General features: G+C 43.6%; 2 protein-coding genes across 2 annotated transcripts in view; both read left to right on the forward strand.

Annotated features, from left to right (window-relative positions):
• LOC120746965 overlaps window positions 1-12,814 on the forward strand; it is a 253,809-nt gene that overhangs the window by 119,504 nt on the left and 121,491 nt on the right. The window lies entirely within an intron of this gene.
• Window positions 8,818-12,396, forward strand: LOC120746970 (sodium channel subunit beta-3-like). The gene is made up of 3 exons (XM_040052553.1): window positions 8,818-9,211; window positions 10,070-10,420; window positions 10,542-12,396. The coding sequence occupies exons 1-3, from the start codon at window positions 9,139-9,141 to the stop codon at window positions 10,643-10,645; spliced, it is 528 nt and encodes a 175-aa protein (XP_039908487.1). The 5' UTR covers window positions 8,818-9,138; the 3' UTR covers window positions 10,646-12,396.

Raw genomic sequence — 12,814 nt, forward strand, 5'->3', positions numbered from 1 at the left:
CTTAGACTGTACAGAAAAATACTTCTTCTACTGCGTGTCTTTCATATTAAAAGCTCTTTGCGAATGAATGGCTGTAAGGCTTTAATGTGAAAATATCAGAGCAAGTTTGAACAACCTTACCAATATAAACACTGCAAATAAACATAAACCACAAGAAAATATAGACTCAGTGTGTCTGATTTGTGCTTTTGTATTAATGTAGTTTAAAAAAAGGGTCAAAGTCAATATTTTACATCAGCTTTTAATGGGTATAATAACGTTATGGTCCACAGGCAGGACTTTGTTTTTCATTTCATATAGTGAAATGTGGGCTCAACATGTTTAAAATGATAAAGATCCACAGAAGCAAATCCTAGACTCCAGTTTTTCATCATTCAGTGCTGCAGTTTGTTTTTCACCTGGTGTTGCCAGCAGCAGAGCTCAGTTGGCGGGAACTGCATAATTAGATTTCCAGTTACATTAGACATGTACAAACATGATCATCAGCTGCAAACATCCTTAAATTTTACCTCTAGGGAAGATCAAGTTAGCATGAATCTGAGAAACAAAATTAAAAAAAGTATTTTTTTTTTTAGATTCGTTTTATTTAGTTTGTAGTTATGTTTTTTTTTGTCACCTTGTCAGGCTTAAGCTGGCATTGTATTCACATTATTAAACTCTTGAAATCACAAACTCATGAGAAACGTTACTAAAATTAAACACTTCTTTCAAATTGTACAAATAAGGTGGACAACAAACTACAAATTGATTTTCAGTCAAATCTTCTCTGATGTCAGAGTTTTACAACCTGGGATCAAACCACCGACCTTCTGAGTAGTGGCTGACCTGCTCTGCCACCTGAGCTACAGCCACCCTGACTCCGCCCTTAGTAACAATACAACAGGCTTTGGCCGCTCGGGGATTCCCGTGATGGTTTTAGTTTACTTTTCAGTCATTTTTTTCACTTCCCATCTGTTTACACACTCCTACAGTAAGTGTAACACACACATATTCAAGGTCTGAACATCTGTTCAGAAAAATATGACAACCAATAAAATTGTAAATGGGAGGGAACAGCAGTTGTCCTCAACCCACCAGTCTGTTAGTAGGTCAGCAATCACCCCGGCCTCAGCAAGCCAATCCTCCCTTGAGGCTGTGGTATACAGTAGGCCCAGCCTGCACAGACACACAAAATATCAGCTCATCAGCATTTTAATAATGCAGAGAGCAGCAAATTGTTCATCATACACATTTATAATCTAAGCCATCTTGAGTCTGGCCATATACCTGCACACAGAGACACAATGTCACAGCAGTGTTTACAGTGCAGAGACTGTTATCTGCCAACATCCCTCAGCACACAGCCTTGTGCTGTTGGAGGCTTCTTGCTGTTAAAGGGGGATTTTATTGTCATTACTAAATGTTTGCTCACAGTGTGAGAGGTGGGACTTTCTCTCTATGGTTCAGTATAAAACACCTTGAAGGAATGTTGATTTGCTGCTATTTGATTGATATTGATGAACATTAACTGAAATGAACACAACTAACTTCCCCTCAGGGACTTCTGAGAAACTGACTCATCCATAAACTTGGATTTCAGTCATGTAAAGACTTGTTTTTGTTTATTTTGGAATGAATCCCAGCTGCAGCTCTCACAGCTGCTCCATCAGAGTTGAAAGACAAAGGAAAACTAAAACATTGTAAGGTACTTTAGATGAACTTATCATCTTATAGTGAGATATTAGTCAGACTAATGTACAATGAATAATCTGCACTGAGACACTTTAAGATTGTTTAAGATTTGAGTCCAAGGCTGAAATCAAATAGTCAGAACATTCCCTGCTCCGTCTTTTCCTCACTCGGTCGACGTCCATGGAAAACACGATGAGTTGAAGGAAACGTTCCCACAGTGTTCCTTCATACAGGTCATGTAAACATGTATGAATATCTATAACATTATTACCAGGGTTAAAAAAGGTTTCTGTCCGGACAGCGAATGAAGAGGGGCTTTCACCCACAGTCGTGCTCGTGTGTCACTGGAAGATGATGACCTATGAGCCTGTCAAAGGCTGAACGTTTAAGTGGTGCAGATCCAGGTAAGAAAGCAACACTGAATTGAACAGTTGAAAAGAAAAACCACAATAAAAAATATTTAAGAACACTGGATGAAAACACAGACAATGGCTGCTGTGGGAAATTTAGTTTAACACTCAGTTTCACTTCAGTCTTTGTGCTTCACTTTCAGTTTTTAAGGCTTACTTGTGGTTCCTAAAGTATTTAAAGGTTTAGTGGGACAGTGTCACCAAATGGTGGCTCTGATTGTTGGTGTTTTCTCTGCATTATTGTAATGTCCTTACTTTGCTTTATAAAGAACATTGAGCCAACTGTTTGATTTGATGCTACATAAATAAAACTGAATTGAACTCAATTGAGTGATGGCCCAAAGACTGCACAAAAACAGTGGCACGGTCTGATGTACCACCAACTACACATGCGTCCATGCAGGCAGCATCCTTCAAGTTGATTTCAAAGAAGTATAAAGTATAATTTATGGTCAACAAATGTGTAAAATAGTAAATAATCTGATTCTTGTAAAGTGTGTTTCTGCTCTCCTGCAGCACTCAAAGCACTTTACGCATTCATACAAGCACTTTTTTCTATAACAAGTGCTTTCTGTCTAATATTCATAAATTCATACTCCAGTGCATGCATCAGACCAACTTGGTGTTAATATCTTGCCCAAAGATGTTTGACATGCAGACTGGGGTTCAACCATCAATCTTCCAATCAGTAAGTGACCTGCTCTACCTCCTGAGCTACAGCCACCCCAAGTGCACAGTTCTGTACTGCTGTTCCATTCGCACAGCAACTGAAGGGGTGCTATCATCCACTGCTCCCATGCAGTCTTACAAAATGCTAACTGCACGTCATTGAAAGTAAATACTGTATACAAAGTTGTGCCAAGGCACAGACACTGGCTGCACTGGGCTTTTTGCATTGTTTTCAACACTCTGGCTCTTCACATGTTAGCACTTTGCTCTTCTCCACACCACAGGGTGGTTGTGTCACATATTGCTGTCACTGCCTACATTGACACTAAAAAAAACTCTCCCGCCGCCGTTGTGTTACCTACGCTGAGCTGTAAATTCTCCTTAACGCCTCGATTGCTCTCATTATAGACTCCACCATGGACAGCTGAAAACTCTACAGCAGAGCAGTCCTCGAGATCTGTTAGAAGCTTGAAGTAGCTCCGCTTCAGTCACAGGATGTTCTTGTAATGACTGTATGAACGACTGGAGATCCTATACAAACAGCAGAAACACTTCAGATTCCTCTGCTTCTTCAATCTCGTCCAGAGCACTTTCTGCCAGCCGAATCAAGCAAATATTTTTCTCTGTCATATTTTTGATGGTACAACACGCAAAGTCTAATGTAGGATTCTAGGACACCCATGTTGCTAGGTTCATCCACAGATAAGCTGAACTAACTCTCTTATTTGGACACATTAATGTCACATTAACAGGAATTACACTCAAAAAAAATATTACTTTACATAAGTGTTAACTGTACATAAACCTATGCAATGCTCGTATACTGCTCGTATACTCGAGGCAAAACAAAACAGGAGCACCAGAAGGCCAAAAGACAAAAAGAAAAACAAAACACGAGACCCAACCCAAGAAAACCAATGAAACGAAACACACCACAGCCCAAGAAAAATGGAGGAGTCCAAAACAGAAAGGCCAAGGGGGCCGACAGCACAGGAGTCCAAGACAAAAGAGTTCAGGGGGCCGACCGTGCGGACGGCAACGGCGGCGACGTGGATACAGTTTGGGGGGCCGGCCGTGCAGACGGCAACAGCGGTGACGTGGACACAGTTCGGGAGGCCGGCCGTGCGGACGGCACCGGCGGCCACTCAGGCGAAGAGGGTCCGGGGGCCGGCCGTGCGGAAGGCAACGGCGGCGACGAAGGAGACGACGGAGCAGTTCAGGGGGCCGACCCCGACGGCGGTGACGTCCAGCTGGTGGCCCAGAAAGCGGCTGGTGATTCAGGCGATGGCGATCCGGGGGACGACCGCGCGGAAGGCAGCGGCGGCGGCGAAGGAGACGACGGAGCAGTTCAGGGGGCCGGCCGCGCGGAAGGCAGCGGCGGCTCCCAAGTGTCAGGCGTACCGGCCGAGGCTTGGAGGGCACCGGACCAGGCGATGCCGAAGCACAGGCAGAGGCTGGCCCAGGCGTAGAAGAAGCACAGGCAGAGGCTGGACCAGGCGAGGACGAAGACTCGGATGCAGCTGGACCAGGCGAAGACGAAGACTCGGATGAGGCTGGACCAGACGAGGACGAAGACTCGGATGATGCTGCAGCAGGCGAGGCTGATGATGATGATGCTGCAGCAGACGAGGCTGATGATGATGATGCTGCAGCAGGCGAGGATGATGATGATGATGATGCTGCAGCAGGCGAGGATGATGATGATGAGGCTGCAGCAGGCGAGGATGACGAGGCAGAAGGCCGGACGGGCTCCTCGGGCCCTCCAGCGGAGACAGGAGACGAAGGCCGGAGCGGTCCCTCGGACCCTCCAGCGGAGACAGGAGACGAAGGCCGGAGCGGTCCCTCGGGCGGCTGCTTAAACCCCAGGGGTCCAGAATCAGCTGAGGACTGGGACCTGGCCTCTGGGGAAGCCCTGGAGCGGCAAACTGTGCCAAAGGCGGCTGAACTACGAAAAGCACCTTGAGGTAAAATTATACTTTCTCCCTGCATGGAGTGAGTGTGTGAGACCACTATTACTGGAGCCAGAGCTACGGGTAGCGGGGGCACTGGAGCTACTGGGGCCTGCGCTACAGGCGGCACTGGAGCTACTGGGGCCTGCGCTACAGGCGGCACTGGAGCTACTGGGGCCTGCGCTACAGGCGGCACTGGAGCTACTGGGGCCTGCGCTACAGGCGGCACTGGAGCTACTGGGGCCTGCGCTACAGGCGGCACTGGAGCTACTGGAGCCTGCGCTACAGGCGGCACTGGAGCTACTGGGGCCTGCGCTACAGGCGGCACTGGAGACTGAGCTACAGGCGGCACTGGAGACTGAGCTACAGGCGGCACTGGAGACTGAGCTGAGGGCGGCACTGGAGACTGAGCTGAGGGCGGCACTGGAGACTGAGCTGAGGGTGGCACTGGAGACTGAGCTGAGGGTGGCACTGGAGACTGAGCTGAGAGGAGCACTGGAGACTGAGCTGAGAGGAGCACTGGAGACTGAGCTGAGGGTGGCACTGGAGACTGAGCTGAGAGGAGCACTGGCTGCGGGGGAGCTAACTGGGCTGAGAGTGGCTGCGGGGTAGGTGATATGCTGTTCACAAAGTCATCTGCTGCACAGAACACCGCCCCTGAATGAACAGTCATACAGTCCGCAAATGGAAAACAGTCCTCACTCACCACAGCCGGCGAATCAGAAGTCCGAACGTCCGGCCGTGGGGTGGCGCGCTTGCGGCGCGATCGACGTTTCCTCCCCGCAGACGGCTCCGACGGGCCGGGCATGATCGCATCCGGCGAGTCGGGCAGCGAGGCAGGAGTGGCTGAGAGAAGGTGGGGTGTGTACCGGAGAAAAGCCTGCATGGTCGGAGGAAGTGAGTTTAGTAGCCATGGCAGGCCGGAAAAGAGCCGTTGAAGCCGACCTTCCACGGCGCGGCGAAGCTCGTACGGAGGATTCCCCAGCCACAGCCCGAGGAGGATCTCCACATTGTAGCCGATGTCATCCTGGAGCTCCTCGGACGGATTGACTGCCGCTGGGTCCATGGTGGCTGGTTTGTACTGTCACGGTTTGCCGGGGCAAGCCGTGTGGAATATGAAATAGGACCCAAAATGCGGCAGCTCTGGTGCAGGTGAGTGTTTATTTGACAACCGAAAATACAAACAGCAATGGTGTGGGTACCATGAAACAGGAAAACCTAAACTGGGTAGAACTAATAACACAAACCAGAAACGAGGATGCAGGGAGGTCTGGGGAAATACATACGGGAAGACGCAGGGAGACCGAGGGGAAACAACACAGACGAACCAGCAACTACCATAACAGAAGACATAACTTAAATACACTCAGAGAACACAGGGACATTACACACAGGTGGGGAACACAGGTGACACTGATAAACATAACGAGACAGGGCAGGAGTGAACACAACATGACGCATACTGACGAGAGACTGTCAAAGTAAAACAGGAAGTACACAGAGGTTCAGACAGGAGGAGAGAGCACGGGGAGAACACAGACATAACGGGCTGGGGGAAACATGGAATAAACACAAAGAGAGACAAGAGCTCATAAATACACAGAGGGGCACACAGGGGGTAAGAGTCACAAAGGGAAAACACTTAGGGAACACCACAACAGGACACCTCAGAAAACATGGCCTAAATAAGGAGTGAAAATACAAGGAACCAAGAATACTGGGCCAACATGACCCAGGACCATGACAGACTCTTTACTCCTGTTGATTTGTAGAAGAGAAAAAGAGAAGAAAAGAAAAAAAGCAACAGAAAAGCAAAACATCCTTTCACTGTTTTGAAGACAGGAGGATCTCACATGTTCACACATGCTGTATGTAGTTCCTGTCTGGGCCTGTTACGCAGCAACAGAAACAAAGCGCAGAGCCTGATTTAGTTCATGCTTTCAAGCTTTTTTATCTCCTTCACCACCGTTGGTGGTGTTGGCGCTTGCTGTCTCACAGATAGAAACCATTAAAAGAACAGTACGGTGTATCGAGAGAGTACAATTACTTTGTAGTGATGTGCATCTCACACTGCTGTTATTGACTCAGAAATTTAACACTCCTTCTTTCTCCTTCATTCGATTTTTTTCCAGACAAAAACAGGTGAACTCCACAGAACGGACCTGGCTGCTGTGTGGAGTGACTCACACTCAAGTTTATTCCGAAAGTCCCTTGTTTTCAGTTTTCTTTATGAATCAGTTAAATTTCCCCTCTGAGATCAGGATCAAGCACTGATCCTTGTTAAGTCCTTGAGCATTTCCTCTTTATTTATTCTTATCTTTCATCAGTTCTGCTTTCCAACCAGTTCATGTAAAAGAGTCGTGCAAGTTTTTACCAGAGATACAGCGGGGAAAATAAGTATTTGACACATCAGCATTTTTATCAGTAAGGGGATTTCTAAGTGGACTATTGACACAACATTTCCACCAGATGTTGCCATCAAGCCAAATATTGAAGTCATACAAACAAATCAGAACATTGAAGTACACAAGTTGAATCATATTAAATAAAGTGCAATGACACAGGGAATAAGTATTGAACACACTTTATTTAATACTTTGTAGAAAAGCCTTTGTTGGTGATTACAGCTTCTAGACGCCTCCTGTATGGATAGACCAGTCGTCTGCATTGCTCAGGAGTGATTCTGGCCCATTCTTCCACACAAACGGTCTTTAAATCTTGAAGGTTCCTTGGGCCTCTTTTATGAACTTTGATCTTCAGTTCTCTCCATAGATTTTCTATGGGATTTAGGTCAGGTGATTGACTGGGCCATTCAAGCAACTTGATTTTCTTTCTTTGAAACCACTTCATTGTGTCCTTGGCCTTGTGTTTGGGATCATTGTCTTGCTGAAATGTCCACCCTCTTTTCATTTTTAGCTTCCTGGTAGATGGCAGCAGATTTTTATCCAGAATGTCCCGGTACATCTCTCCATTCATCCTGCCTTCAATAATATGAAGTCTGCCAGTACCCCTTGCTGAAAAGCAGCCCCAAACCATGATGCTACCACCCCCAAACTTAACTGTTGGTATGGTGTTCTTGGGGTGGTGAGCAGTGCCATTCCTTCTCCAAACATGGTGTGTAGAATGGCTGCCAAAAAGTTCAATTTTGCTTTCATCTGACCATACTATAGTCTTCCAATAATCCACAGGCTTCTCCAAATGCTGTTGCGCAAATTTTAACCGAGCCTTGACATGCTTTTTGTTCAGCAATGGAGTCTTGCGTGGTGAGCGTGCATGGATGCCATGGCGGTTCAGTGCATTGCTTATAGTTTTCTTTGAAACAACAGTACCTGCTGATGCAAGGTCTTCCTGAAGTTCTGTCCGAGTGGTTCTTGGCTCTTGGAGAACTCTCCTGATTATTCTTTGGACTCCTCGGACAGGGATCTTGCGTGGAGCACCTGATCGTGGCAGGTTTATGGTGAACTGATGCTCTTTCCATTTCCGGATAATGGCCCCCACAGTGCTCACAGGAACATTCAGCATTCTGGAAATGCACCTATAACCATTCCCATCACAATGCTTTTCAACGATAAGATTACGAAGATCTTGAGAGAGTTCTTTGCTTTTACCCATCATGAAGTCTTTCCTGTGTGCCTTCTGGGTAATGAGGAGCCTTTATAGGCCATCAATTAGGACTAAAGCAGCTGATATCAATTAGTACTGATAGGGGACAGGATTTCTCTATCAATACTGACAGATTTCAGGTGATCTCCTGGCTTTCTATGTCATTTTGCCCCCTGTTATCTTCATGTATTCAATACTTATTCCCTGTGTCATTTCACTTTATTTATTATGGTTTAACTTGTATACTTCAATGTTCTGATTTGTTTGTATGATTTCAATATTTGGCTTGATGGCAACATCTGGTGGAAATGTTGTGTCAATAGTCCACTTAGGTATCCCCTTACTGATGGAAATGCTGATGTGTCAAATACTTATTTTCCCCGCTGTAGCTCGTGTTCAAACATGAGCTTGAGACAACATCAGGACAGGAATGATGAACCCATAACATTTTACAAATCAGGACATGTGTGTGTGTAAGTGTGTGTGTGGGTGGGGGCATATTTTTCCACTTCATGTTCTCATTCAAATGAAAACAGCTCACTGAGGGATGTTCGTGTTCTTCAAGGTTTAAGGCTCTGTCCACTGTGAGCTCCTTTTTCTAAGATTTTGAAGGCTTCATGCATTCTCCGTGGCGATCGAGGATATAACTTTTGGGAAATTAATCAAGAATTATTTTCTTTTTAATAATTTAAACCCAGTGAAATCGAAAGAGTTTGTGACATGTTTCACTGTGACTTTGGTCAAGCCTCGAATTTGATCTCACGCAGTCAAATTTGAACTCCGGTCCTGTTATTTACGGATTCACACAGGATTTTTAAAAACAAAGATCATCAGACATGTCTGCAGGAATATGCATATTTTTTTGCTCGATTCTGCTGCTTGCTGGCGTCTTTGTGTCCGTGTGTGCAGGTGAGATAACTGTATGTAACATAAAGAAGAATAAAGAGTTTCAGAGTGGTTTGCATGTGTACAATATGATTTAATACAAAGGTATTAGGTGCTTGTTAGACAGTGTATTTCTTTGAAACTGAATATGTGATATAATTGTTTAATAAATAAAGTTTGCTTTAAGCCGCTCATAACCGGGGCATGTTTCTGTGGAACCTGCAGGAAGTCAATTAAACATGTAAGCCCTAAACAATAAGAAGACAAAGGTCTGTGGAGTCTTTCCAAAATGATCTGGTGCTGATATTAAAACGTCTCTGAGAAAACCATCAGCTTCCATTTACCACGAGCTCCTTATTCAATCTAAACAGACTAGCTCTTATGTAGTACTTTTCTACCTGAGCAGTCAAATCACTTCATACATGTCTCAATCAGCAGTGCTTTATGTCATATTTATTCACACTCCTGCTCTACCTCCTGAGCCACAGCCACTCTAATCTACAACTGTCATCAGAGTTTTAGACAATTCAAGCAGCAGGACTTTGACGTTAAACTGAGGTCAAAGTTCCCACAGATGATGAGAATTCAAACATGCCCTCTGATGTCTTGGCAATCAAGAAAAAAAAACCCAGATGTACTTCACATCATAAAAATAAAAATAATTAACTCAAATGTCAAAGACAGTAAGCAGCATATGAGAAGTTAATTGTTATTTTTGTGAGTCCACTGATGTGGCACACTTTGTAGTGTCCACTAAATACTTCTCAGTGATGGTTTCTTAGGCTCCTCTTTTGACGGTGTCCTCAACATCAGTAGGAAAAAGTTTTTTGAGTGTCTTGACTGATCCTCACTCACTTTGCTCTGTGTTGTTTCCTCTTTCAGAGGACAAAAGCATCACAGTTCAGTCTGGACAGAACGTCATTCTACCATGTCAAGCTCCAAATGATACGGGTTCCATCAGAGTGGTAAAGTGGACCAAACCTGACCTACAAAAGAAAATAGTACATTTGTATGTGGATCGGCGATTTGATCTCGAGGATCAGAATCCATCTTTTAAGAACCGGGTGGATCTGCAGGACAGAGAGATGAAGGATGGAGACGTGTCTTTGATTCTGAAGAATGCGACGATTAATGATGCTGGAAAATATGAATGTAGTGTTACCCAGAAAAAAGACTTCAGCCCTTACACCACCGCTACTATAACTCTTGACCTGAGAGTTATTAATTCTAAAGGTGAGTTATGAGAGTTCAGTGTGTCAGTGATCAAAGTTGAATCTGCTTCCTGGTTGTTGGATTCTGTTCTGTTCTTCACTCATCACCTACCTGACACCTCACACCTGTTTCTCACCTGCAGGTCAGACATTCCTACCAGTAGGACGAGGTGTAAGTGGCTCTGCTGGACTGGCCATTGGTCTGTATCTTCCTGTTGTGCTTCTTGTTGTTGCTTTTGTTTTTTAGCTACAGAAAATTTTAAAGAAATCAGTCAGTGTTCAAACCATCCTCAGTTTTTTTTGTTAATGAAAACAAGAAAACAAAAATGATCTGAGGTCAGACGGACATTAAAGATGGGGAACATTCAGCTGCAGATTTCAAACATCTAAAATTTAAATTTCTTTCACATCTGTTGGACTGATTGTTGGTCTGACAGTTTCTGGTCTGCTTTTTCTGGCAGTTGTTTTTTTCCATCCACAGAAGATATAAACAACAACACAATCAGGGTCCATACCACCCTTCTGCTGGAAAGTAGTAGGTTGACATTTTTCCAGAGAAAGGAAGATGATAAGATGACAGACATTTTAATGCTTAACATCCAGCAGGCCATATCAAATGTTAAGTTCTTGATTTGATTTTACATTTTAAATGTTCAGTTTCTTGTGGTTCTATCTGTTGGACTGACAGTTGGTCTGTCTGTCCTCTTTTTACTTTTGAGGGGTTAAAAGAAATGAGTCAGAATCTGCACGAGCTCCCCAGAGCAGAGTAAAATGAGTTGGCTGAGTTAGTCATAAAAAGATCAACATTCTAAACCAACCACTTTGAAAACAGTTTATTTTGTTCCTGCTATACTTTTTTGTTTTACATTTCTAAATTATGATTATCTGACTGTCAAGAAGTCCTGCACTACAATCCACTAAAGTCTCAATTTCATTGTTCCCGTTTATAAAAAGCAGGAAAAATCCATAAATATGTTTAAACATTTATGCTCCAGTACTAAAACAGTCAGTGTTCAAACCAAGCTCAGTTTTAATGAAAACAAAGATGATCTGAGGACAGACAGACTTTAAAGATGTTGAACATTCAGCTGCACATTTCAAATATCTAAAATCTTTAATGTTTTTCGCATTTCTCTCAAACATCATGTCAAGTCTGCCTGCAGCTTTATGACCTACAGTTTTCGTCCACCTTCAGTATTTTAATATGTTTTGCACACACCAAGTTAAACTGTATTACGCAGGAACATTACTCTATGTTCTGCTGTATTAGAATCAGTGAGCCGAGTTTATATTCTTTTTAAAATATCGTTTATATTTCTGTCATGCTTTTGTGGAAAATTCACAAGTTCACTTTGACCCAAACCCATGTACATATGTGCATATTATGTTGTGTTTTTCTAATTAAATATCCAGTGTCGTGTATGTTGCAGTGTTGGAATCAGTGAGTGTTGGTTTCAGCTTCAGGTTCAGCAGCTGTTTGTGACATCTGGATGGGTTTGACTCATCATGTTCAGTCAGCATAAATACAGATGCTGACTAAACCAACTCACAACACAGACACAAAAGCATGTCACAGTGTGTGGAAAAATCACTGTGGATTATAGAAGGTGATAATATGACAGCCACAGGACTGGCCGCGCTTTCCTTGTCGGTTTTGTCTTTTCATCTGTGTAACATAAGTAAAGTTGCATATTTGGGAACACCTCATTGGTTTTGGTGTGATTGTTGGTTTAGTTAGTTCCCTTCACACACCAATGACTTGGGCTGTGGTGTGTTAGTAAATCAAAAAATTAACTGCCTGAACAATAATGTTCACTTGGATGGGTTTCAGTGAGTGATTAGAGGGACTGCTGTCCAACTTGCCATTCTTTGTGAAGTTGATTTTCCTGATTTCTAACTGGTTTTGAAAATAACTTCTGGAATGAGTATTGATTTGCTGCTATATGAGAAACATGAATTGAAATGAACACAAAAATAAAAAAGGAAAATGAAACTGAACTTATCAGTCCCAGTCTGGTATTTCGTGAAATCTAACTTCCCCTCAGGAGCTTCTGAGAAACAGACTCCTCCATAAACTTGGATTTCAGTCATGTAAAGGCTTTTTTTTAAAATTCCAGCTGCAGCTCTCACTCTGATCACAGCTGCTCCATCAGAGTTGAAGGACAAAGAAAAACTAAAACATTGTAAAGTACTTTAGATGAACTTATCATCTTATAGTGAGAGATAAATCAGACTAATGTACAATTAATAATCTGCACCGAGACACTTTAAGATTGTTTAAGATTTGAGTCCCAGGCTGAAATCAAATAATCAAAATATTCCCTGCTCTGTCATTTTCTCTCTAAGTGGACATCCATGTTGCTTTAGTGTTCTTTCATGCAGATAATATAAACATGTATGAATATCTATAACATTA

This window comes from Simochromis diagramma, unplaced genomic scaffold (assembly GCF_900408965.1).
Source record: "Simochromis diagramma unplaced genomic scaffold, fSimDia1.1 OVJJ01000410.1, whole genome shotgun sequence".
Lineage (NCBI taxonomy): Eukaryota > Metazoa > Chordata > Actinopteri > Cichliformes > Cichlidae > Simochromis > Simochromis diagramma.

Coding starts and splice junctions, on each gene's coding strand:
- LOC120746970 (XM_040052553.1), top strand. CDS start 9,139: ATGTCTGCAGGAATATGCATATTTTTTTGCTCGATTCTGCTGCTTGCT. Junction 9,212..10,069: donor CTTTGTGTCCGTGTGTGCAG/GTGAGATAACTG, acceptor TTCCTCTTTCAG/AGGACAAAAGCATCACAGTT. Junction 10,421..10,541: donor GAGAGTTATTAATTCTAAAG/GTGAGTTATGAG, acceptor TCTCACCTGCAG/GTCAGACATTCCTACCAGTA.